Raw genomic sequence first — 25,912 nt, 5'->3', positions numbered from 1 at the left:
GTCACCGTTGTATTTGTCACGTAACTTGCGTAAAGTAGTTACGATCTTTTCCGAAACATCACTAAGTAGTTTTGTTGCCTTAACCTAAGTATTTCAACACCTTTTCCTAACTAAGTATTCATTTACGTAAAGCTTAGTTGTTCCCTGTGAAGACGGACGCTTATATTAAAAAGTACGTTTGCATTTAACGAGCAGAAATTTAAACGTGTTTCTGGCTTTTGTGGGAAAACGCCTGAAAAATGCTTTTCATCAAATATCATACGAACCATTATGTGAGGAAACATTAACATCCGTGTGATTTTGCTACAATGACAACTCCAAGATGTCTGCAGAGCGAAAGGCTGTGAAAAAGTAACTTAATAAAAAAGTGATAAAACTGTGATGAACAGTTGGAACTTTGGTAAATAATATAATAAAGATGTCCAGATCTCCACAGCTCTGTGGTTACGCATCACTTCCTGTCACCCAGAGGACGATTCCCATGAAGAAATGAGACACACGAGATTTCATCCCAGCAGATGTGCGTGTTTGAATGAAACGGATACAAAAAATAGATTGAGTCACAGCCCGCAAAGACGTTAACGTGAAGCAGATGTTTAAAAAAAAATGACAGAAAGAGTCGGAACCCACAGAGACAAACAGAGTTTCTCTGAACATCACTGAACTAAATACCACAGAAGAAGAACATGTATGAGCCCACTGCCTCTCACCAAACTGCAGTTCACCTCAAACACCGTTTCAATTCCAACTTTCTCTCCGTTTCAAACGACCACAAAGCTCCAACCGCTGTGTGAACTGATCTCATTAAACATTAATAGAACTCTGTTAGTCTGCAAGACGATTATGTAAACGTTCGCCAATGGGCAGTAAAATGTATTGCAAGTAAACAAAATTTTGCTAATTCAAAATTGAAATAGAAAGAAATATGATCGCGACTCAGACTCACACATCAGAGCAGAAAACCGATTCAGTCTTTGTTGCGGTGGAAAGAAGAAACGAGCTGAACACAACGATTTCCTGCTCTCAACCTTTTTAAGCTTTTTTTCACAGCGACAACAAGCCACAGATTTGTGCTCTGAGCTGCTCAGCTTCAGCAAAAAGATAAGAAAAAGAAAACCCAACTGTTACAATGTTTGAACAATGACAACACACACACACACACACAGGACTGCTTTATGAACAATATCAGTGATCAGGCGTGTAAGTTAAAACTGGTTGAATAGATGTTTTAAAGAGGTCAAGGTTAAATATAACAGTTTTTTCTCATTTCAATGACTTTTCTTTTTTGTAAATCAACTTCATGTTGAAAATATAGTCGTCTCAATGCTGTTGAAAAAGTTCCATGTGATGAACGACTTGATGTCTTTTGACCTACTGACCTGACCAACCTGAGGGTCGGGACCCCGTAAAGGGCCCACAAGATAAATGTGGTGATAAATAATAAAAGACAGAAGAAGAAGAAAAATATCAGGTAAAAGTTTTCTGGTAAAAAATGTGTTTGCTTCACTTTTCAGATCCAGATTTTTGCCGCCTGATCATGAAAATGACCTTTTTAGCTCAATTCTAAACATTTAAAAGAATAATGAATTCATTATTTTACACGTTGTGAATTCATTGTCCCTTTTAAGTGTTAAAGGGATGGACTCTTGCTGCACACTTCCATCACAAACACACAGTCCGCTGCAGATAGTCAAAATATAACTGCACCGCTCTTCTGCATACTCCTGTGTGTTCACTATCTCTGGGCTACATCAGCATTATCAGTCAAAAGTCAACAATGTTAGATCTCCGACATAGAGGATCTGAAAAGTAGATTGACCTCCGATTGTGCAAACCATGAACCCCGTCTCCCTCAGATTACGTTTGAATATCTTTCATCAGTAAAGTATAGAAAACTCTGTGAAATCAGAAAAGTAGTTTGAGAAAACCTCCTGATTTCTTACCTGCAGACGTTGAACTGATGTCACAGCGACGAGGTCGGCTGCTTCGGTCTCAGTGGTCAGAGACAGAAGCCGAGACGCATCTTCATGAGCTGCGTGTGTGTGTGTGTGTGTGTGTGTGTGTGTGTGTGTGTGTGTGTGTGTGTGTGTGTGTTTGCGTGTGTTCATGCACAGTGAAGTTCCTCTGTGTCACTGTTACTTCAAGTGGTTTTATTGCCAAAATCTGGACATGGTTGTGTGTGTTAACCCTCTCTCTCTCTCTTACTCACACACACACACGCATACATGCACACACACACGCACACACACACACACGTAGCCTTCCTCTTTCTCTCTCTCTCGTTTTATGTCATGTGTGTCTGGCTGCATCTTCCTGTCTAAATGCTTCTCGTTTTCTTCACAGACACACACACACACAGACACACACACTCTCACACACACACATAAACAGACAGAGTGGATGACCGTCTTGTGTCAATCCGACAGAGTCTGAGAGCCAATCAGGTTCCTCTAAGCCGGGCCGAATTCTCACTGTTTTAAAGGGATTTACCAATTTATTTACCAAAAACAACTTTTGTTTTAGACGTGATTTCAACTTGATTGCAACCTAATGTTCAGTTCCCACACATCATAAACTGCTCATTGCTGTTGACAGTAAACAGTCACTTTGGCTTCCGGTCATAGAAAGTAAAGAAGAAGAAAGAAACCACAAAAGTGCAGCGCTGCTGAAGCAACTCTGGAGTAATAATGATAAAAAAAGAAACAAAGAAATGGCAAAAGTCAAAGTTTTTATTAGATTTTTGGTTATTTTTTCCATCAAATATACAGCTGTTTGTGACATGAATGCAGATGAATGCAGATGAATTCCTGAATGTTTCTTTACATATTAAATAAATAACAAGACTTATAGCGCCTCAGGAAACAGAGGGAGTTCCTGCCACCTTCAGTGGGTCACAACTGTTTGTATTCAGATTAAATAAACCACTTAGCTTTTGTGTTTTCTTCCCACTTTCCTCTGCTTTCACGAAATGTTTCAATGTCCCGCCTTCTTTCGTTGTCCCCTCGGCCAATCAGGTCACTCTGAACAGAGCTCATGACCTCCTGATGTTGCCAGAAGGTATAAAATGACACAGAGAGGATGTCATTCAACATATTAGATTTCCTTTAAACACATATCTCAGACCAAACTGTTTTACATGTTCATAGGTAATATTTGTCACTCAAATCTCTGGTATTTTAAATTCATGGTTTCTACTCAAAAAGGCTGAAATAAGAAATGTATTCACTCTAAAACTCTGATAAAAGTGAAGATTAAGATTGTAGTAAGAGTTTGTGTGTGTTAGTGCTGAACAAAGGAATGCATTATGTCATTGACAACCCTCATACGTATTTAATGCAGACGTTCGGTCGACTTTGTGCACATAAACATATAGATTCCCAGCATTCAATACAACAGCGTGCAAACATGGAATGCGCGCGCTTATGCTGCCATCTAGTGGCAGAAAGTGGAGTTGTTTCTTTGTGATTCCCTGGATTTTGAAGCCTTGTTATATAGTTTTTAGAACATAGACGTGTTTTTAGAACATAGACGTGTTTTTAGAACATAGACGTGTTTTTAGAACATACACGTGTTTTTAGAACATACACGTGTTTTTAGAACATAGACGTGTTTTTAGAACATACACGTGTTTTTAGAACATAGACGTGTTTTTAGAACATAGACGTGTTTTTAGAACATACACATGTTTTTAGAACATAGACTTGGTTTTTAGAACATAGACGTGTTTTTAGAACATACACGTGTTTTTAGAACATACACGTGTTTTTAGAACATAGACGTGTTTTTAGAACATAGACGTGTTTTTAGAACATAGACTTGGTTTTTAGAACATAGACGTGTTTTTAGAACATAGACTTGGTTTTTAGAACATAGACATGTTTTTAGAACATACACATGTTTTTAGAACATAGACGTGTTTTTAGAACAGAGACATGTTTTTGTGATTTGGGTGAACCAATGCTTTAATAAAACCTACTTCCATTCCTGCATTGTGCTGTTTGATAGACACACATTAACTGAACATGATTTCTCCAACAGCACACACACATTCGTGATTTCACCACAGACACAATAATGTTCCTAACTTCCTTCTTTCTAAATATTCATTCCTCTTTCGCTGCACAAACACAATCGCATTGATTCACATGAACGGCTCATCTTCAATCGACAGGTAAGTAACAATAAAGTGAATGTGTGTGTTGTCTAAAATCACAGAAATGCTTGAGTGTGAGGAGAAGGTGGAAATGAGGTTTTCCTAAATAACTCGAGCTTAATGTCTGTTAAATAATTACAAATATTGTGTTTGAAAAACAATTCAAGTGTTTCTTTTTGTAAATTAGTGGGAATTTACATCTGTATGACTCATTTCTTATTTATTGAAGTTTGCATTTGCTCTATAGTTGATTTTATTCTATTTTAAGTTACACACAATTACAGCATATCTACAAAATGTCACATATTTTATTTGCTTCCCATAATGCATTTATCTTCTGTCAGAGTGAATTATTTGTTGTTGTTGTTTTCTAACATCATAGCAGATTCTTTCTTTAGTTCATGTACATGTTCTTTTGTTTCTCTTCTCTTCTTTTTGTTGTTTAAATGTTGAATGTCTCATCTTGGTTTTAAACCTTTCGTGTCATCCAGCTGAGATGGGTGTCGGTCCGGCAGTTGTTACTTTGCTCATCGCTCTGATGCAAGGTCAGTAGTTCCCTGTTTGCTCATGTGACAGCTATTTCAAAAGGTTGAAGTATAGTTTGTTAATAGTCAAATTAAAAGCCCTACCATCTTAAATCTGCATTTTAAAGTCGTATATTTTGCCCCTTCAAGGTGTCTTTTGTAAAACCTGGGATGTGACGCTGCCCGAAAGAGTCGTGGGCATCAGCGACTCTTGTGTCACAGTTCCGTGTCGTTTCGATGTCCCCAAAGATGTGGAAGCAAACATTGTAAACTGCTCAGACGGTGGCCTTTGGAGGAAAGGAAGACTGGTTGGTCCTTTCCTCCTCACTGCACGCAATCCTTCCACCAACGCTTTACATGTAGGTCTCTCATGAAATCTCTAAAACAACACTGAAGCAACTTGACTAAACCGCATGTGTATAATTCAAAATGATGCACTTTGGTGACGCTTAGTGGAGAAATGATCAAAGTCTTACTTTATAACAGCTAAGTTGTCAACTTGTTTGTTTTCGGGTAAAAGAAACAAGATATCACATTTTAGTTACTGAGCTTTAGAGGCGCTAGCTGTTCCCCCCCTGCTTCCAGTCTTTATGCTAAGCTAAGCTAACCCTGAGCCGTACTTCAGGTACGTCCTATAAAGTGGTATCAATCTTCTCCTCTCTGGGTGACAAAAATGTTGACCTATTCCTTTAAAGTTTGTACAAGTGTATGAAACATCCAGACAGACATTGTGTACGATTGAAGCGTCAAAAGGTGAGAGTTACAAGCTGTTAACTGTTTGACAAAAGACAGGAAATGAGCGTGTGATCCGTCTCATCCTCATCTATTAAATTGAGCCCGACACACTTGGTGTCTTTGGAAACTCCTGATCCTCGCACGAATTTAAGATTAAGTTTCGTGCTTTTTAGGGACAAATAGTCGGCGACTTGACGAAGAAGAACTGCACCACAACGTTCTACAGCTTCCCGAAGAACGAGAGCGACGTGTACTTCTTCAGGCTCGACTGTTTAAACCAAGTCAAGTTCACTTTCCAAAATGGCGTCGTGATTAACATCCAAGCAGGTACGAATGGATGAAGAGATGTTCCTCTGGTCCCTCTGTTTCAAATTACAGTGCACAGATATTTGAACATACGTTATTGACCATAAATGTAAATGAGCTAAAAATAAGAATTAAACTGGTCTTGCTGTCTTCAGCTGGCTAGAAACATGAATCCAAACTGCTGCTAATGCTGCTCCGTGTGCCTAACTGTGTCTTTGTCATCCCTGGTACTTGACTGATCTGATCCCTCGTCGACAGAGCTGCCTCCCCCCCGGCTGACCTCTGTGCGTCAGGTGTCGGCGGGAGAACAGGTGAGGCTGCGGTGCTCAGTCCCGGTGCCCTGCTCCATCCTGCCCCCCTCCATCACCTGGCTCCCCCGGGACAACTCCAGGCAGGAGCAGACAGAAATTCAGCAGGTGATGGATCGCACACTCATTCATTCATTCATTCGTTCACAGTGGTGGACTCAGTGGGCATTACACCATATACTCAAGTAATGACACAACAGGTGAATATGGTCAAATGTAACTAACAGGTGTCACCATGAAACTTCCCTCGTTGATCACTTATATTAAGACACACATTTTCAGAAAATGTTCAAATATTTTAAATGACGCATTATCTTATTAAAAATGTGCTAATTTGCATACATTTCCTGCAACAAAAACATTGTACAAAGCAAGGTTCAATATTCTTGTTCCCCTTTGTTGACGTATTAAAGTCAAAACATGTTAAACATAAATCAGAAAACACATAGCAAAAAATATAAAATCATATCAACCGCATTATCTGAGTACAAGTTTGAGATATTTGTAATTTACTTAAGTATTTCCAATTCATCATATTTTATACTTCTACTTCATCACATTTACTTTACAAAATGTGTTTTACAGCTATAGTTAAAGTTAACATAATCACATGATCTTATTATCAAGTTTTAAATATATTAGATTAAACTAAACTTTATATGAGGGTTGAAATACGCTCCACTACTGTCTCACATGTCTCATAATATTACTCTGGGATTCTGATATTAATAAGGCATGAATAAATACATAACAAATCTAATAATGAGTCATTTTATTTTTAGAAATATATAATCTTTTGCTTATATGTTTGAGATGTCAGACATTTATTTAACACAGTATGTTTACCACTTCTTTTAATTACACACTTTTTTCTCCGCTGTTCACTAATTCATTTAACTTACAGTTTCTACATTTTTTATTATCTTGCCTTTTTTATTGATTCAAATTATTATGATTCAAAAAGGACATACACAGTTTTTCTTAATTTCATTCACATTTCAGTAATCTAGGTGCTTTCTTCTCTGTTTTGCGAAAGCAGAGTTTGGATGGACTGATGACGATGACGTCCGCACTGACCTTCACCGCCTCAGCCGCCCATCACAACCAGAGCGTCTCCTGCTCTGTCTCCTACCCGCTGACTAAAGGGGGCAGCAGCCCGCCGTCTGCATCGACTCAGACACTCAGCGTCCTGTGTGAGACACTCAGTGTTTGTCTGCAGTAGAGTATTTTTACTCAAGAACATTATATTATTCAGAGGAAAACACTTTCTAGTTTCTACATGTATTTGGCACACATAGTAAATTATTACTTTTAAGAATAAGATTTTACAGAAAAGCGAATGAAGAGCTTGTAACACACAACACATAGGCGTGTTTTTTGTAACGCAGTAGAGCATTGACTGGTTGGGACAACTTAAGACTATCAGTGGTCGTCGTTAAAGTAGTTAAAGTCCTGCGTTCAAATTGTAGTATTAGCATAAAATAAATAACCTGAAGTACAAAAAGTACAGTTGTTCTGCACAATGGTCCATTTCAGAATACTATATATCATATTATTGTATCATAATCATCAATGCAAATGTCACTTTAATCTTATTCCACCTGTAGCTTCTTTATATATTTCTGTGTATCTTAATCTATAACACGTATCATATTGTATTTGTTCATTTTAAATTCATATTCTCAATGTGTAAAATACTAAAGTTATTAAGTAAATGTGGGGGAGTAAAAAGGATATTTCACTTTGAACTGCAGTGAAGTAGAAGTACAAAACATCAAATGTAACTACTTAGTACCCTTAAAAGTACTAAGTACTTTAAGTACAGCAGCTGAGTAAATGTATTTAGTTACTTTCCACCACTCGTCTTGTGTTTTTGTGCAAAATAATGAACTTTGTAGTGCATCACTGGAATCTTTATTGAGGAAACTTTCTATCCAAATGACTCGTTCAGCAACAGAAGTAGAATTAGGTAGTTTTCTCTTGAATAATACCCAGATAGTGCTGATTGATACGTTAATACACTGACAAGCTCGCCTTCCTTTCCTTTTTCTTCCTTCCTTCTTCATTCTGCAGAATGCACTGACGCTGACTTATTGCCCATTAAGTTGATGAATGCGTTGGACACAATACAACGTAGTGTGAGAATACAGTCGGCTTGTTTCAACATGACTTCGACTCACTTGACCTGAAGGGGAATTTTCTTTGCACAGACGGAAGTTTTTCTTCAAACAGTCAGTGTTTGAAGAGCTGAACTTGTCTTAACTTGGTGTTCACGGAGGAAATGAACCCACTGAAGAATATGACTGCAAGCACGACACAAAGTGCCTTTGTTACTGTACTGCAGGCCGTGGTACTGTGTGTGTGTGTGTGTGTGTGTGTGTGTGTGTGTGTGTGTGTGTGTGTGGGTGTGTGTGTGTGGGTGTGTGATAGTGGTGGTAGAAGTACTTATATGTAGTAGAAATACTCTGTTACAATTAAGAGGCATTAAGTACAAAAGTATTAACATCAACATGAACACAAAGTGAAAGGACTCATTCTGCACAATGGTTCTTTAGAGAACAATGCATATTATTTATTAATATGAAAAAATGTAATAGAGTAGATGTTGTACAGATTGCAAATCCCTTTGGGCTATACAAATCAAATTGAATTGAATTGAACTAAAAAGTATAATAATTCATTCAGAAAATGGAAATGATCAATTAAAGCACAATACTTCTAAATTGAATATAAGTACATTACTTGAGTAAATGTACTTTTCACGACTGGATTCATTGGGAAGAGCTTATTATTTTCACAATAATTATTGTAACACCAAATATCTGCTTCCCAAGATGCTCCGAGAGTAACGGTGGCCACGCTCAGCACGTCCGTTCCTGTCTCTGAGGGCCGCATTGTGACGTTTACATGTTGGAGTGATGCCAACCCACCTGTGACGCTCTACACCTGGTACAGAGTCGACAGTGGCAAGGTAACAGACACGCTAGTGTATTTTGCTTTATTAGGTTTTTTTTGCATATTTCTTTTATCCGTATGATCATTCAGGGACACATTTATTTTGCCTTCTCTATGTGGCCAAGACATTGGAAATTGGCTATACATACTGTAAGAGTATCTTTATACGAGGATACAAGGTCTATGCACATCGTATAAAGTATATGCAGTATGAAAACCAAATATTCAAAAATACCTTTCAGTAACTGCACTTCAATTCCCATCAATCGTGTGTGTGTTTTGTGTTCGTTCCCTAAAAAAAGTTGTCCTCACTTTAGTTTTTAATTCTAACGTGTATCACCTCTCCTCATGACAGTTGACGAAGACGGATGAAGGGGAAAAGATGGTCCTGCAGGTCAGTCGGATGGACAGCGGGGTTTATCTGTGTGAAGCTCGAACCCTGAAGGTCTCCCAGAGGTCCAGACCTGTGACTCTGGAGGTCAACATCACTACAGGTAAACAACATATGGCTTCATCATGACTGTGCTGCAAGTCGCGACTTTCGATTCAGAAACTGTCGGTTAATCTTAAGAATCCAATACACGGGATAATGATTCACCAGCTGCTGACGATGGAATCTGAGACAAACAGTATGTCCACTGGAGAAAATCTACAGTTAAATACACAGAAACAGGCGACAGTGTCTGTGTTTCTGAGAGTGTTTCTTCTTTTTTTGGTGGATTATTTGTAACATGTGATGTGACAAATAGCTATGAAGTAAAGTTACTTTGTGAAGTCAACTGAAGTGAAGGGAAGTAACGAAAGATAAAGTAAAGCCACAAAGTACAGCAAGATGAGGTGAAGCAAAGCTGCAAAGTAAAGTGAGGTGAAGTGAAGTAAAGCTACAAAGTAAAGTGAGGTGAAGTGAAGCAAAGCTACAAAGTGAGGTGAAGTGAAGCAAAGCTACAAAGTAAAGTGAGGTGAAGTGAAGCAAAGCTACAAAGTAAAGTGAGGTGAAGTGAAGTAAAGCTACAAAGTAAAGTGAGGTGAAGTGAAGTAAAGCTACAAAGTAAAGTGAGGTGAAGTGAAGTAAAGCTACAAAGTAAAGTGAGGTGAAGTGAAGTAAAGCTACAAAGTAAAGTGAGGTGAAGTGAAGCAAAGCTACAAAGTAAAGTGAGGTGAAGTGAAGTAAAGCTACAAAGTAAAGTGAGGTGAAGTGAAGTAAAGCTACAAAGTAAAGTGAGGTGAAGTGAAGTAAAGCTACATAGTAAAGTGAGGTGAAGTGAAGCAAAGCTACAAAGTAAAGTGAGGTGAAGTGAAGTAAAGCTACAAAGTAAAGTGAGGTGAAGTGAAGTAAAGCTACAAAGTAAAGTGAGGTGAAGTGAAGTAAAGCTACATAGTAAAGTGAGGTGAAGTGAAGTAAAGCTACAAAGTAAAGTGAGGTGAAGTGAAGTAAAGCTACATAGTAAAGTGAGGTGAAGTGAAGCAAAGCTACAAAGTAAAGTGAGGTGAAGTGAAGTAAAGCTACAAAGCAAAGTGAGGTGAAGTGAAGCAAAGCTACAAAGTAAAGTGAGGTGAAGTGAAGTAAAGCTACATAGTAAAGTGAGGTGAAGTGCGGTGAAGCCTCGAAGAAAAGTAAAGCGAGGCGACTCAAAACACAAGCTACAAAGTAAAGATAAGTGAGGTGAAGTACTCTGCAAAGTAAATTGAAGTGAGGGGAAGTGGAGTAAAGCCTCAAAGTAAAGTGAGATCAGGTAAAGTGAGGTTGCAAAGTTGAATGAGGTGAAGTGATGTAAAGCTACAGAGTAAAGTGAATCCAAAGTGTTTTTTTTGTTTTGACTTAGTAAACATGGGGGAAGGACAGAAAGGAACCAATTGCATTTATTTTTCTCTGGAAAGAGACAAGACTTCTTAGAAATGAAGGCGATCGCTGACTTAAGCAAACAATACAAGTTGAAGGGAAGTGAACGCGCCAAAAAAAAGGGGCTTGATTGCCAACTAAGTCAAAGATATCTGTCATCTGACATCACAAGGTGGAAAAAAAGCAACAGAAAATAACGGTTACTTGTTAGTTTCCTCTTAATCTGCTGTCTGTCGTCCTGCCGTGTTTTAATTCTGTTTTTAGGCAGCAGCACGTGTGCTGTGGCGCTTCCCTACATTGTATGTGGAGTGTTGTTGGTCCTCTACATCCTGACTGTTGTTGTGGATGTGTACAAGTATCAGAGGTGAGGATCTCTTTTCCCTCCTACACTTCTCCCATTGTTTTGGAGGTATAACTTTTTATTCCTGGCAAGCCCGAGTTTGTTACTGTAATATTATATCATGATGTTGTTGTTAAATGTTGAGACACTCCCAGCTGTTGGAAACCTCACATGCTGGTGTTAAACAACAACTTATCTGCAGCTCGGTCCTCTGCCATGAAAAACAAATATATTTCCTTGTAATTTTGGCTGACATTCTTTCTCTGTTTGTTTTTCATATCGCTCCAAGTATTTCCAAGAGGCTGAAGGTAAGTGGAAATTTCTCACCGCAAACAGAAAGTGAATGACAGCCAGACAGTTAAAAACGATGCCCCGCATAGCACTTACACAGAAGATCTGATAAGGAGTTTTGACATCCTCTGCTAGTCACCGTCTCGTCTCGCTGACATCCTTCGTCTGTTTGACTGCAGTGCTCACAGTGACTAATCTTTAAACATGTCATCCATAATTTTTCTATTTAAAGAGTGAGTCATTCAGGTATAATAAACAATCTTGGTCTAAGTGATTTTCAAAATACAAGAAGGTGAGAGTATGGCAAAAATAAATACTGTGAATGTGCTTTATGCACGACATGTTAGATGAGCGGTTCTCCTAATAAGAAAGGATCACGTGGAGACAACTTTATTCAGGAAAAGAGTCACAATGTTTACATTTTCTTTACAAAACAATGAATAAAATGCAACAATTACTGAAGATGTTTTGGAGGCATAATCTTTTTTTGACACGCATGCAAAAAACGAATGTTAATTTGAGCGTGGGCATTCATTCATGACATTTGGGAACAGTTTACTGAACCTAAAGGTCAATTTTACTATTCGTACCTCTACCACTGTGCGTCATGATTGTGGTACGACGTAGTCACCGTTTTCTTTTCTTTTTCTTTTGAAAGCGACTCTTTCACCATTACTGCAAATCATCCGCGGTGTCTGATATTACTCCCACATCCTAAAATACTGACAGTATAAACAATCCAGCCTGCGGTTAGAGTTGTTTAAAGCACCTTTCTAAAACTTTCCTAAAGTCATAGTCGACATTTATGTTTAATTTTAAATGTGTTTTATTTGTGTCTGCATCTGGGTTGTTGATATCAAATCAGTTTTAAGATGTTTATCCTCACGAATATGAAGGAAGATTTCGTGTCATCAACTGGATCAATAAGATCTCTTTCCTTTTTCATGTCCTCAGCAGATTGAGCTGAAGGCGGAACACACCTACACTGATCTGAGAACCTGCAGCGTCACGTCTGACTATGACCGACTCCAGGTATGTGCAAACCTCACGTACATATTTATTAAAATGAGAAATCATTTTATTCCCCACCGCTGTTAAAATCAGACAACACGAGGTGTTCAAGACGAGATATCTGACTAACTGTTATCCACTTTGCACATATAAGGTCATGTGTAAAAGAAGCAGGAAGAAAGGAGTGATGAAGCGGATGTGTACCAGCATCATTCATGTTCAGACATGTTGGAACGTGTTGGAACACGCCAACAATGCCTCCCTCAAAATGACGTCCCCCCTACATTCTCAATTACCTTTTCAGTTCAACATATTTCTTTGTGATTGTTGTAAACAGTTGTAAACAGTTGTAAACCGTTTTAAACATGTGGCTAATGTCGTAAATTTAAACAAATACAAAATCACAACAAAACTACTCGGTTAGGTTTACTAAAAAACGTAGTTTGGCTTTAAAATGACAAATACGGGATGCAAAAGGCTCAATTGGTTCAATTGGTTGAAAGTCCCGTTTAGCTTTAGTTTTTGACAATGAATGGAAGTATATATGTTCCCGTTTGCATGCAGCCGCGCTCACTCCGATCAACGTAACAGCTGGCGGTCTTGTTCGACCTTCCAAACACAACCTCCCTCTTTCATTCCTTCAACCACCTTCCTGAAAAGGTCGGCGTTGTGATATGTGGTCATATCCAAAAACCTGATGACATGAAAAGCTATTTTTAAAATAATGTTTTTTGATAGTAGTTTTGTTCCTCCTTCTGACCAGAAATGTGGGCTCTTCTTTTGGGCATGCATCTCTGCAAACTGCTGGTAGATGGTTTGTGTATAACTACCGTACAATGCAAACAGGCTGTGTGTCTCAAACTGCGGTAACCCCCCCCCCCCCCCGAATGCGCTGTATACATGTCCATACATTATGTCTGTATATCCCACATGCCTTAATCTACTTCGGAACATTCAAAAGGAAAATGATGTTTACATGACCCGTATATCAAATTCTTAATATTGTCTTGTTCTTGTAAAAATAGTCAATGTGACAAAATGTTTGTCTGTTGTCCAACTTTCCAATTTAAGACTTTGAAATATCCTGACGAAGGCAATAAATGCTGTGATTGGTCGGTGGTGTGAATAGTTAATGAGGTTTTCATGGTTAAAAAGGAAGGCAGCTGTGTGAGATCAGACCTCTTTTCAATGAGAGTGAAGCGTTGATTTCAATTATTTGAAGTTTAATATACCTTTCTGTGTGTTCCTGTACTCTCTGTGTGTATGTGTTGTGTTGTGTTTTTTATCCCAAAAAGCCTCGAGAGCCTAATGCGATGCCCTCCGATGACGTTCACAACTACGAGAACCCCATCGCCCTGCAGGCCAGATTCAAAAGCCAACCGCCGGCAAAGAGGACCTGAAGGAAGGGGGAGAAGTGTTCATTGAAAGGGTCTATATATGATTGTTAACGCTTCAAACGAGACTTTGTGTCGTGAAATGTCACATGTATCTATTCTATATTCTTTATCCACCTTGTTTCAAGCATTCTTTGAAGCCATATGCTTATTCTTTTAGTTTTTGGTGACTTTACCATCACATGTAACAAATAATTCTACTGTGGATGTCTCACACGTACCTCTGCACACACGTCCTGTTATTCATTATGATACGTTTGGAAAATATTTTATGTGGAAACTGGAATTTAATAAAGTTTTGTGTGAGTAATTAAAGACTTTTTTAATACCTTCCCTAACCTTTCTCTACTGCTAACAAATCATCCTTTATTTTGAGACTTTCAAATAACAAACTCAAGAGATGCAGCATTGTAGACACCGGTCACACCGACAGTTAAGAGGTTAAAACCATAGAAGGACAGCGAGATGTGCTGATGTTAACATCACAGCCTCATTTACCAAACAGGACTTGGGTCAGACTGCTTCAAAGGATCTTCTGTTCGGCCTCATTAACTCCCACTTACGTCTCTTTGATCTGCGAAGTGACACATCATCTTTGGTAATTTACTGGAGCACATGAACAGCTTATGATGTGAAAAAACATCGTCAACCAATCAGCAGAGTTTATATTGATGGGTCACTGAGGTGCCAAATACACGGTGCATGATTAGTTTACACACTTAAATCATTATTAATAACAAAAGTTGTGAATTTGCTTCATGTTCATTTAGTAAATGATGGTCCATTTAGAGTCAAATAGACCATAAAGCAGGGTCCGTGTTTTGTCTTACAACTTTAACCCTTTCACTGTGTGTTTTCACTTCATAAAAGTTAATTGTATAATTTTAGACACCTAAATAAGTCTTATTCAGTGCTCCACCCTCTCATGTTACTTCTGGTTCGAAAGAAAACCAAGATGGCGACGGCCAAAATGACAAACTCAAGGCTTCGAAACAGCAGCGACTACGCCCACTTCTTCTACGCCGTCTCCGGTCTCATACAGGCGCTGATGGGCACCGACCAAATGCCTGTATTCAATGAGACATAACGTCAAAACCTCCTCACATTCTGTTGGTGATTGATCATTCGAAAGGATCATTCTCTTTAATGTTTTAAACTGAAATTCTGGCAAGATTTTACACATTGCATGTTTGAACCAAGATTAGTTTGTTTTCTGCGGCCACAGGCGTAACAAACGACTGAGGTGCTCTGCAGCGTCCATCGCCTGCGACATGTTGCTCCCGGCGTCTGGGACGGAGACATTTTGGTTATTTTTGAGATCCATCACCAGCCGAGTGTTGGAGACCATGAAAAACCCTACGGGAGCAGGGGAAAGAGATAACCCATGAGCCAAATCTGAGACTCTTTGAGCGAGCGCGGTAACAAGGGGGAGTGAAAACATTAACTCCTGTCTTGGTTGGAAAAAAGTAACAGCTGCATAACATAACAGACTACATACATGATGATCTAAACCTCCTGGAACTTAACCCAGGATGAGATCAGAGTCATGTCGGGGGTCTCAGACAAACACACAGGATGCACTGACACGCTTCAGTTGTTCCATGGTGGAGGTCCGTTGTCTGGCTGCAATGCTGAATTCCTGCCTAATGTGATTAACTTGGCGGTTTAGTCTGTGTCTGTGTTTGATGCCTAAAAATAAGCGTCCGTTGTGTCTTTTCATGCCTTTGCTGAAAGGTGCCGACTTGCATCGTTTCAGGTTCGGACGGCCTTTTTCTTTCTCTGTTGTTGCCAGTAATAAATGTACGAAGAAACACTTTCTGTCAGAGCAAAAAAAAGAAAGAAAACCTGCGTCTGTCAGTCATTTGCATGCTGCTCCCCCCCCGCTCGCCCATTCACTGCTGCATTCCTCACATTCCTCCGTTCAACAGAGGTCAGAGAGAGAGAGAGAGAGAGAGAGAGAGACAGAGAGAGAGAAAAGAAGATAAAAAAGTAGAAGATATCCGGAACGTGGGTGTTTGGGGAAATGATTAGTGGGCTTGTGAAAACCACTATTGAGGACAAGCCTCCCCTTAAACCCTCCTAACACACACACACACACACACACACACACAGCCTCTCCATTCCCCATACGGCATTGTCTTTGATGACAAAAGGAGGGCGGCCGTTATGACGTTTGTTTCCGTGCATCACTTTCACTGGCACAAAGTTCAGCAGTTCAGCGTTGGATGCCAAACACCATCTGTGATCTGATGACTGTAACTTACATTTTTTGGGGGGGGAGGGGTAGCACATTACAGGACGCAGCCCTCAGGTAGGTCAAGTATTCTGTGTCATGGTGGGTGGAGATTTAACTATCACACACATTTCATAAGAAGCAGGAAATTATAAGCTTCTTGGAAACTTTTGTTTTTCAACGTCATTCCTCCAGATGCAATCTGAGCCTGCTGACGATGTAGCGTTGACACAAACCACCGATCAGTTAATGAAGTGAGTAACGTAATGATGCTGCAACTTAGCTTTTCAGCTGACACTTTCATCCCCAATGACTCCAACTGAGTGAGTAGGTTGTGACTTATTCGTTGAACCTGCTCATAAAAATTTCCATTCATGCAACTAGTCCACAGTGGTGAAAGTGATAGTAGGAAAAGTACCACCAGGATCATGGTTTTAATCAGCATAACAAGGACCCAGTTCAACTATAAAATATTAACTGTCTACACATTTCTAAGTGTCAAAATAAGTTAAGGCAATAAAACCACTTAGTTAGATTCAGGAAAAACATCATGGTTGGGCTTCAAATAACTATGTAAACTAAGTAAAAACGTAAAAATGTAACATGTCACGTCACAAACATGACAACAAAATTGCGGATCCTAAAGAGTTTAAGCGTAGATGCTGCAATAGCATAAATTACTTCAGAACTGGAGAGGATTTCTTCAAAGAAGAGCAAGAACATGACACTGAAGGCTTTTCTGGATGGAAAAGATGTTTTTGCTCATCACCTGCCACATTTGTTGTTTTTAAAAAGTGCCTGTCCTTTTTCAAAAAGTTTTCAACGGCAGCTTATGAGATGCTTCTGTCACAAAACATCCAAGTCAGCGAACAGGCTAGGCGACATGTAGCTTATTGGAAAAAAGCTCACCCTGGCTCTCGGGAACATCTTTCTTTTCAGGCTTCAAGCAACGAGTTTGGGCTCAGTTAAGGCAAAGCACGGACCAATCAGCGTCCTGTTAGCAGCTACTGGCAGCTATGGGCGTGGCTTAGACGTGTGTGTGTGTGTGTGTGTGTGTGTGTGTGGCAACCAGGCGGCAACCTCTGGTTCAGAAAAGTGAAGCCAATACTGTAGCGCCTTAAAGCTGCATTCTCTCTAGTGTCCACCAGGGGGCGACTCCTTTGGTTCTATAGAAGTCTATGAGAAAATGACTCTACTTCTCTCTTGATTTATTACCTCAGTAAACATTGTAAACATGAGTTTATGGTCTCAATCTCTAGTTTCAAGTCTTCTTCAATACAGCATGATGTTCATTTAGTAAATGATGGTCCATTTAGAGTCAAACAGACCATAAAGCAGGGGATGCTTTAGGGCGGGGCTACACAGTGATTGACAGGTCGCACTTCTGGTCACTGGTTGCAAAAAAAGAAAAATTGCGACAGACAAAATGTTGAACTCGAGGCTTTAAAAGGTCAGTCCACAAACGTTAACGTCATAACGAATACGTCCAAAGTCTCCACATCTTCTGAGATAGTTTTGTGTAAAAAAACATCCGTGCGTCAGCAAACAGGATGAGGGGCGGTTTTAATGGTTTATGTAAAATTTTAGTTAGTTAGTCAACCCTCATTAATAGGAATGTAGTGGACAAACGTGCAATTATAACGCAACACAACAGCAGTTGTACAAATTGGCAGCTGAGAGCAGCTGAACTGTTACAGTTTAAACAAAGTTAATCTTCCACCTCTGGAAATAACCTTTATAGCCTTTAAGACTTTTAAACGTAAATCCTACCATTTAAAAGTAAAACAACTCTAAAATCTTTCTTTTGAGAATCGGACAGCGATCAGCTGCTGGAGGTAAAACACATGTTTACCCAGGTCATCCCATTTCATCTCAACAGTTGTTGTGTCAATGAGTCTGCAAAGCATTTGTGTAAAAGCACATTTTTTAGGGACTTTTGAGATTTCAATATTCACCACAGAGGGAGATAATATTTCAAACGATCATTGGAAAATGACTAAATGTGCTACTTCTTGTTAAACTTCTGCGCAAAGGAAAGATGATCGTGTGGATATAAGAGTAACATATCGGTCATTTACTTCTTATTGGCTGAAACTCCATTTAAAGCTCCATAAAGCCTCCAAAATTGAGCTGCAGATCCAGGTGATAATTGTTCACATTGTCATTGATGCATTTTTAGTCAAAAAATATTGATTACAGCCACTTTAATCAGGTTTCATTTAAAACAGGTATATGATTGAAAGAGAGTGAATGATTCAGAGATGACTTTCACTGAGGGGAACTGACGCAATAACCCTCTGACGAGTGAAATCTGTGCAGAATTTCACAGGTAACCTAAATTTCCAGAAAACAAGGATTAATAATTAATGCCATTCTCTTGTTTTTCTCTCTTTGGCAAGAATATTGTCGAGCCAGGAATTTATAAAATGTAGAAACCGAAGCAAGTAATGCTATTAAATCATAAAATTCTCTGTCTTTTAGTTCCTGTTATCCAGGTTTGGTTAATTAATTGCATTGCTGGCACTGGTTGCTGCCCAGTACGACCAACAGACGTGTCGCCGGTGCAGCAGCTGGTTCAACGGCACATTCATTGTGGTTGAGAGTATTCCTCCTCACAGTGACAGGAGGAAGGAGGTTTATCATCTTTCCTGCATTTATTATTAATGGACTGTGCTGCCGGGATGTCGTCACTTCATCTACACGCTTGACTTTCCCCTTTTTTCCCCCTTTCAGTTGCATGATTTTCTGTTTGAATCAGCAGAAGAATGTATACATGAGAAGACAACGCGGACCTGTGATGAGAGGTTTCAGTGTACACAACTCTATTTATCATATTAATAAATTATTTTTCTTCTTTTCACTTTCTGCCTCGTCAAGTTGTCATTTTATTTCGTTTTCTGACATTCTGCCGACGTTTGTATGTGTGAACAAGAGACAAAAGAAGAGAGTGAGGTGATGACATCAGGGAACAGAGGGGGGAGGGGGAGGAAGGAGAGACAATTTGCTCTATTTAATATTTACACATTCTGCTTTTCTATTTCATTTATGATTGACTTCATTCAGAATCAGCTCAACAAACAAAGTTTTTTGGGTTTTATTTCAGATGAGGGGGGTTAGAGGAGGGGGGCTGTGGGGGGGGGGGGGGGGTAGCTGTCCAGCGTGGGCGTTGATGGCGACGTTGGCTGATGACTCAGGTGATGTGTCATGCTGCTGTGCTATAAAAGGGAACTTTTACATTTCATCCACACACACAATAACACACACACACACACGTACAGTACACACACTGGACTGGAGAAGGAGGTTTGTTTACTACAGCGGCAGCAGAAAAGATGAAATGTAAGTTTGTTTATGATACTTTTAGAGACTGAACTGAGATGTGTGTGTGTGTGTGTGTGTGTGTGTGTGTGTGTGTGGAGGTGGTCTTACTTTTAGAGTCAGTTTGATGAGAGAGAGAGAGAGTTTGTGAATGAATGAATGAATGAGTGTGTGACCTTTGTGGCTGAAACAGAAGGTTTAGTTTATAAATGTGATTGAATTTCATTTAAATTACACAAAGTGTTGGGTGTCAGGTTTTGGCAGTGACTGTGTGAATGTGTGTGTTTGTGTGTTGGGGGGTTTCCCTGAGTGGTTTGAACTTGCATCAGCAGCAGCATCAGACTTAATGTACCAAGACAGTGAAACGTCTTTGCTTGAACTTTGTGTTGTTATTGTGAAAGTTGAGGTGATAATCTCAACAGTTTGTTGATACTTTCTATGGTCGATGCTCACTAATGAAAGTATTTATATAATTGCAGTATTGTGAACTGGGCTTCTGTGGCGAAAATAATGACACTGTATTACAGCTCAACAAAAATATACTTTCATCATTTTCTTTCAAATAGAAAGTCTAAATCAACCAGGACTGAAATCCAAAGGATTGACTCTAAATTATACACAACATGTGTGTATTTGTGAGAGTCAGTGTGTCAGATTAGGAGCTCATAGAGTGACAGCACCAGTGAGGGATGACTGTGTGTGTAAACGCGTTTTTTATGAATGAAAAGTTGTAATCACTGACCAGTGGAGGTCTTCTCTCACAGTCACAGGTGTTCTGACTCTGAGATTACATAACACTCGTGTGAAGTCAAAGGCAATGTCGATTACCACCTAATTACTAAAACCTGCTGTCTCGTAAAACAACAACAAGAGTCATTAAACACTGAGTGTGTGTGTGTGTGTGTGTGTCTGAGAGAGGTGACACACGTGAGTCAGGTAGGCAGACGATGATGTCATCATGCGCATCACTTACTGTAGTGTAATCTGCACGCTCACTGTATGAGGACGGATCATGGACGCATCAGGAGAAAGGGGTCAGTGGTGATGACAGTTTGCCCCGGTGGCCAACTGTGGTCCTGCAGCTGCACAACTTCCTGGTTGATGTCACACTGTCTGTGTCAAACTTGATGATGTTTGAGGAAACAGGGCACTGTTAACACTGTGTGTAAACTGCACACAGCAACACACACACACACACACACACACACACACACACACACACACAGTCAGAGCTCACAGTGTGTGTTTCTTATGTTATTACTGATCACTATTTTGTGAAATTCTAGGGAGTTGAGGTTTCATTTTCAAGTGAAACTTGAAAATAGATTTGTGGGGATTTATCCGGCTTTTTCCGTTTTTAGTAAAGTTGCTACGTTCATGAGTTAGCTGCCACAAAGCTCAGAATTCACACACTGTGTTGTCAGAAAATAACACTCAGAAACTAAACAATTAGCTGTGATAGATGTGAAAAGTCCATCTAGTTATTTACTGGGTTATACAAGTGTCAGTCCTCGGTGAACATTTGGATTCGAAGCTTCGCTGAACACATTAGGGAAGTTTTCATGACAGTGTGCCCTGCAGCCTCCTGCAAGTTATATCCAATTAAATATAACCACTTTACTTGCCAACATGCCAAAACATGATCCAGATCGTCTAATATGAGGATATCACAGACGTCTTCTGTGTTGCTGTTGACAGGTGAAAAAAACCCATCTGGTGTTCTCCCGACCTTCAGCTTTTTTTGCACTCAAAGAGTCTTGTTACCGCTTCTTACGAACTGTCCCTTTAAGGTTACAAGTCGTAGAACCAAAAGCTAAAAGACACTAAAAACTCTTTAGAACTGGAAAGTTAGGAGATCATTTGCTGTGCGTTCGTCACTACGAGCGACACCTTTCGCATTACACACAATCATTTGATCCAATATTAATAGTAATTAGTGCCACTTCAAGTTTATCTCAAATAACTTGTAATGATTGTGACATTTCAAAGTCTGTGGAGCTTTTAGTGTGCCGCACCACATGGATGTTTGCTTATAAGTCAAACATTACTCTCGTGGTTTGCCAGTTCCTTGAAAGTAAAAAAGCTTTCTTGGTTTTATCGGTTGGTTTTGGAGGAAGTTGGCACTTCCTGCCAGACGCAGCTCACAACCGTTCAGAAGTTCATCAGAAGTTCTTTAAGAGTAAGAGGGCCCGGCTGAGGAAACGAGGCGTTCACTGTGTCAGACAGAAGACTGACACGAAGTGGAACGGAAGTGTGTGTGTGTGTGTGTGTGTGAGGCGCAGCATGCGTGTGTTGGTGTTCCGTGTGTGCTGACGAAATGATCTGCTAAATGCATCAAAGACGGACTATTCACTCTGCTTCTCAAGCACTTCTGCCCGTGAGCTGTAATGCTGTCACAGCTGTTTGCTCTGCCAAATACGTGACTGTACACAACACTGCCGGGGGATGTTTTTCTAGTATGACAGAGGCTTTCTGCTGATGTCTTCTTTAGAAAGAATTTCCAAGAGCCTTATGATGCTGCTTCACGTTTCCTGTTTGCGCTGACAATGACCTGAGCTGACCCGTTACCGGACGGGGAGAAATTCTGCCGTAACTTGATATTTAATGGAGTGTTTTAATTTAATTCCTGTTTTGGCAGGAAGCCGTTAGTGCACTGATTCACTGGCCAGTTGTGGATTCTTGAGACTTGAGTGAGCATCTGTTTGTTGTCATTTAGGCCACGGATGGGATTATATGTGTTTCAAACTTCACTTTGAAGGCAGGAATCATCTTACTGGTGCAGTTGTTGAGGCAGAATCCAGGAGGAGTCAAAGGTCACTTTTAGATGTTTCCTCCAATCAACTCACCTGAGATCCTCTCGACTGTCTGTCGACGGCGTCAAACAGACGAGTCCTCTCGGGCTGGAAGTCGATGTCCAACTCACAGTGAGACAGATACGGTCCAATGTTTGATGTTTTCTCTCTGAGGCAGGATATTCCCCATAATCCAGATCTTGGAATAAGATCCAGACGTGTTTTTTAATTCATGAAAGATAATTTTGCAGCTGTTCTTGTTTTCCTGTTTGCAGCTGTCTGCAGCTGGATATGAGCCTGACCAGGAATAAACGAGGGAAAAACACACGTGATTAAAAAGATTAAAAACAACATTTACATATTGCTGTTGTCTTTAAAGCAGGATGTTTTATGTGTTATCATGATTAAGTGTGAGGATGCTTCAGTATGCTTCTTGTGTACAGATGTTAAAGTCACAATGCTTTAGGTTTTCATGACATCACATCCTGTTTTTAATACTATTTACTGTCAGCAGTACACATTCAATGTATTTACATGCTGTATTTTGCTCTTTATACATTAGTTCTCGTTGTTAGTCAGCATTGAATTCACTTTTATCCAAACAAGGGATTCAAAGGATATGCTGCATGTATGTAATGCAACATTACTGTTTGTAATTATATTTTAAGGCATAAAATCTGAGCTGTAACAGGCAGATTGCACACAAATCTGCTGCTGAAGATACATTTAATCATTTAAATATGTACTGAAGTAATGTCTTCTGCCTTGATTGTTTTTAAGACAAATCGGCACGACTGTGACACCTTTTTGAGATTTAAATAACTTATGATAATAACAAAATATATTTATACTGTAAACTATTTAATAAAAAAACAGTAATTCATAATTAAAAACGACAAAGCATCAAACCGCATCAAACAGCAGCAGGAGTTTGAATAGAAACAATGAAGGGTAGAAATGCATGAAAAGCTCCAAAGTTAACTTTGATCTTCTGTACTTGAAACCAACACGTGTGTTGGACCTCCCTCCCTCCCGGTGACCTCTGACCCCAGAGTAACTGCCGTCTGAATGACAGTAAAAGTGTTTAAAGTGCACCGAGTCAGACACTCACGACAAAGTGAATGTTTTCCCTTCAAAGAGTGCAGCCTGAGGCGTCGGCACGATGACGTCACCACATTAATCTGAGTCAGACTGCACCACCGGCTCCCTTCTCCTTTAAAACCAGGAGGCCCAGAGGGGGGGGGGGGGGCGTACCACAGCATACCACAGCATACCTCACATTCCTTCTCCCTGATCCAACACTAACAGACAGTTCGCTTCTTTGTTGCCCTGAGTTATAGGATTTCTCAAGTTGCATCAACCAGCGGGTAGATTTACAGACATGCACTGTCCTGATTGAAGTGTTGCTTCCTTGTATCGAGATCATCGCTGATTAAAACAGCTTAAGAGGCTGAGACAAAGCAAACCAAAGAGGATTTGGGGGAATTATTCACCCTCAGACTGATTGAAAGAGATGACAGCTTGATGATTCCTCTCTGTGTATTTATCAAACGTAGGGTGAGGTGTTACACAGAAAACATTGCTGCTATCCACACAGTGCTGCACTGAGTTTCTTTCTCTGATTCAAACCAAAATGTCTTCGTATCTAATCAGTTTTTGTTTTTGTTTATTTGTTTATTTATCTATTTATTTATTGATGTATCCATTTATCCTTTCAATCATTCGTTTATTTATTTATCCTTTCAATTATTAATTTATTGGTTTATTTATTCATTTGACAGGAACAGTACAAAGGCATTCTAGCGTTTAGATAAAGTGCAACAGATGCATTGTTGAGGTTTTCCAGCCAAAGCTAATGTGCAGACCTTGTTGCTGGTTAGACATAAAAACACAAAAACACAAAATGCAACATCATACATTAAAATACTTTGAAATATATTGCATTTGTGTGCACGTGGATATGTTCATGGCAGTATGTGTGCATGTCCATCATTTTAATTGTATGTGTGTCCGTGTGTATTCAAACATGTTAACCTCCTTCAATCAAACAAACAGCAGACGGACACAGTTAGCAACTAGCTAACAGGTGAACATAGTTGATCATTTGGTTTCCCACGAGTTGGTAAAGACCAAATACGGAGCTAAAAGTAGAGTGAATAATGGACTTTTACGCATCAGGTGGCATGAAACACGATTATATTCACATCCATCCACCCTGGACCTCGGCAGCGTTGAGGAGGTCCATTTTGAGAAGTTTAAACAACAAACTAAAGCGGACGTTTATATCCGGCTGAGACGCAAGACCTCATTTACCAGAAATACAAATTTCCAGTCCGCAGAAATCTGTTTCCTCGTCTCACACTCGCTCACTTTCAGCCTCGGACTCCGCGAGCAGTAAATCAGAGTCTGACCTACTTTGGTCACACCGCAGACCTTTAATCTTTGAACTCGTGCTCTTATGATTGTTTTTAAATAACTGTTTAACAGAATATATCAGCCTGTCTCCTCATGCAGATCAAGTGCCTTTGCAACTGTGGAACGAGCTGCAGGGGCACTTGCGAAGAGTCAGTGTTATGTCCACACAAAGGTCTTGTTATTGCGACTAACAGGCTCAGATTCTTATTGCAAGTGTCGGACAAGATGATGGAAAGAACCCTAAAGAGAAATAAAAGATCTTTCTTTCCCCTTTTCTTAAATCCCGCTCAAAGAGAAGTCTCGTTCTGAATATCAGAGAGAACATCTTCTCCACTACACACACAATAATAATGATACACAATAATTACAGAACACACAAGCAAACACAGAAACATGTCACTAATGAAATCTCTTCTTGTCTTTTTAGTGATTCGTGACTCCACCCTTTGTCTTCTCCACCTGCTGCTATTGGCTGAGCTGTTTGTCCATTCATCATCTCATCCCGTCCGCAGTTCTCCTCACTGTGGGATGTTTAAATCAATGATCCATCAGGTGAACAGCTTGATGATCACATTCAAAAAGCTCCATGACTTGGTAAGTCTGTTTACTGTGTACTGCCTGGATGAGCTATAGTTGATATTTAAGTCTCTTTATTTATTTTCTTTTTTTTACCTCTGATGCGGTTTATACGTCTTTAAGTTTCCCATCAGGGATAAAAAAAGAAAAGTTATTTATTTTTATTTCACTTTAACTGTTATTTTGTCAGAAAAAACTAACATTGTAACAGTTGATGTATCATGCTTTAGTGTCCAAAATAAATATACTAACTTGAACAGTCAACCTAACAGATAAGTTGGTTGATAGAAAAAACACGTAAACAGACAGAAATCTTAACGTTTTGTGATAAATACATGTTTTTATTCATGTTTTTGTACGTATACTTTATTAGAAAGGCTTATTCCTCCGTTCAAACACAAATAAAGATCATATAACACTGACAAAAAGGAGAATACATGTTTTTAATGCAGACAGTTCAGTCTTGTAAATTACTGATTTCAGGTTTCTCACATTTCTTTTCCCCTGAGGTGTTTAAAATTGCAGCTGTTCTGTTGTCAAATGTTCTGTTTTTTTTCTCATCATGTTCCCAACAGACAGACGATGAACACATGAACTTTGAGGCGGTGGAATATCGGCTGGGCGGTCTTCCTCACATACAACACACTGCGGCCGATTTCAACTCATTGAAGGTAAAGTTTCTGGAATCGAGGCCTTACAATTATGTCAGGAGAGAACTTAA

At 39.5% G+C, this 25,912-nt stretch overlaps 1 protein-coding gene and 1 gene segment (V, D, J or C); one reads left to right on the top strand and one right to left on the bottom strand.

The window, feature by feature from the left end:
• The window catches only part of LOC306708309 (Ig kappa-b4 chain C region-like), a 142,683-nt gene that overhangs the window by 11,576 nt on the left and 105,195 nt on the right, over positions 1-25,912 (bottom strand).
• On the top strand, positions 4,650-14,091 carry LOC306708363 (myelin-associated glycoprotein; the record flags this gene model as incomplete). Its single annotated transcript, XM_079176195.1, has 11 exons — positions 4,650-4,698; positions 4,828-5,036; positions 5,586-5,739; positions 5,977-6,134; positions 7,066-7,219; positions 8,861-8,997; positions 9,337-9,475; positions 11,086-11,185; positions 11,451-11,469; positions 12,407-12,484; positions 13,759-14,091. The coding sequence occupies 11 exons, from the start codon at positions 4,650-4,652 to the stop codon at positions 13,861-13,863; spliced, it is 1,302 nt and encodes a 433-aa protein (XP_079032321.1). The 3' UTR covers positions 13,864-14,091.

The sequence above is a fragment of the Pholis gunnellus genome (genome assembly GCF_910591455.1).
Source record: "Pholis gunnellus genome assembly, chromosome: 16".
In the NCBI taxonomy this organism is placed as follows: Eukaryota; Metazoa; Chordata; class Actinopteri; order Perciformes; family Pholidae; genus Pholis; species Pholis gunnellus.
This window is presented reverse-complemented; position numbering and strand designations above follow the sequence as displayed.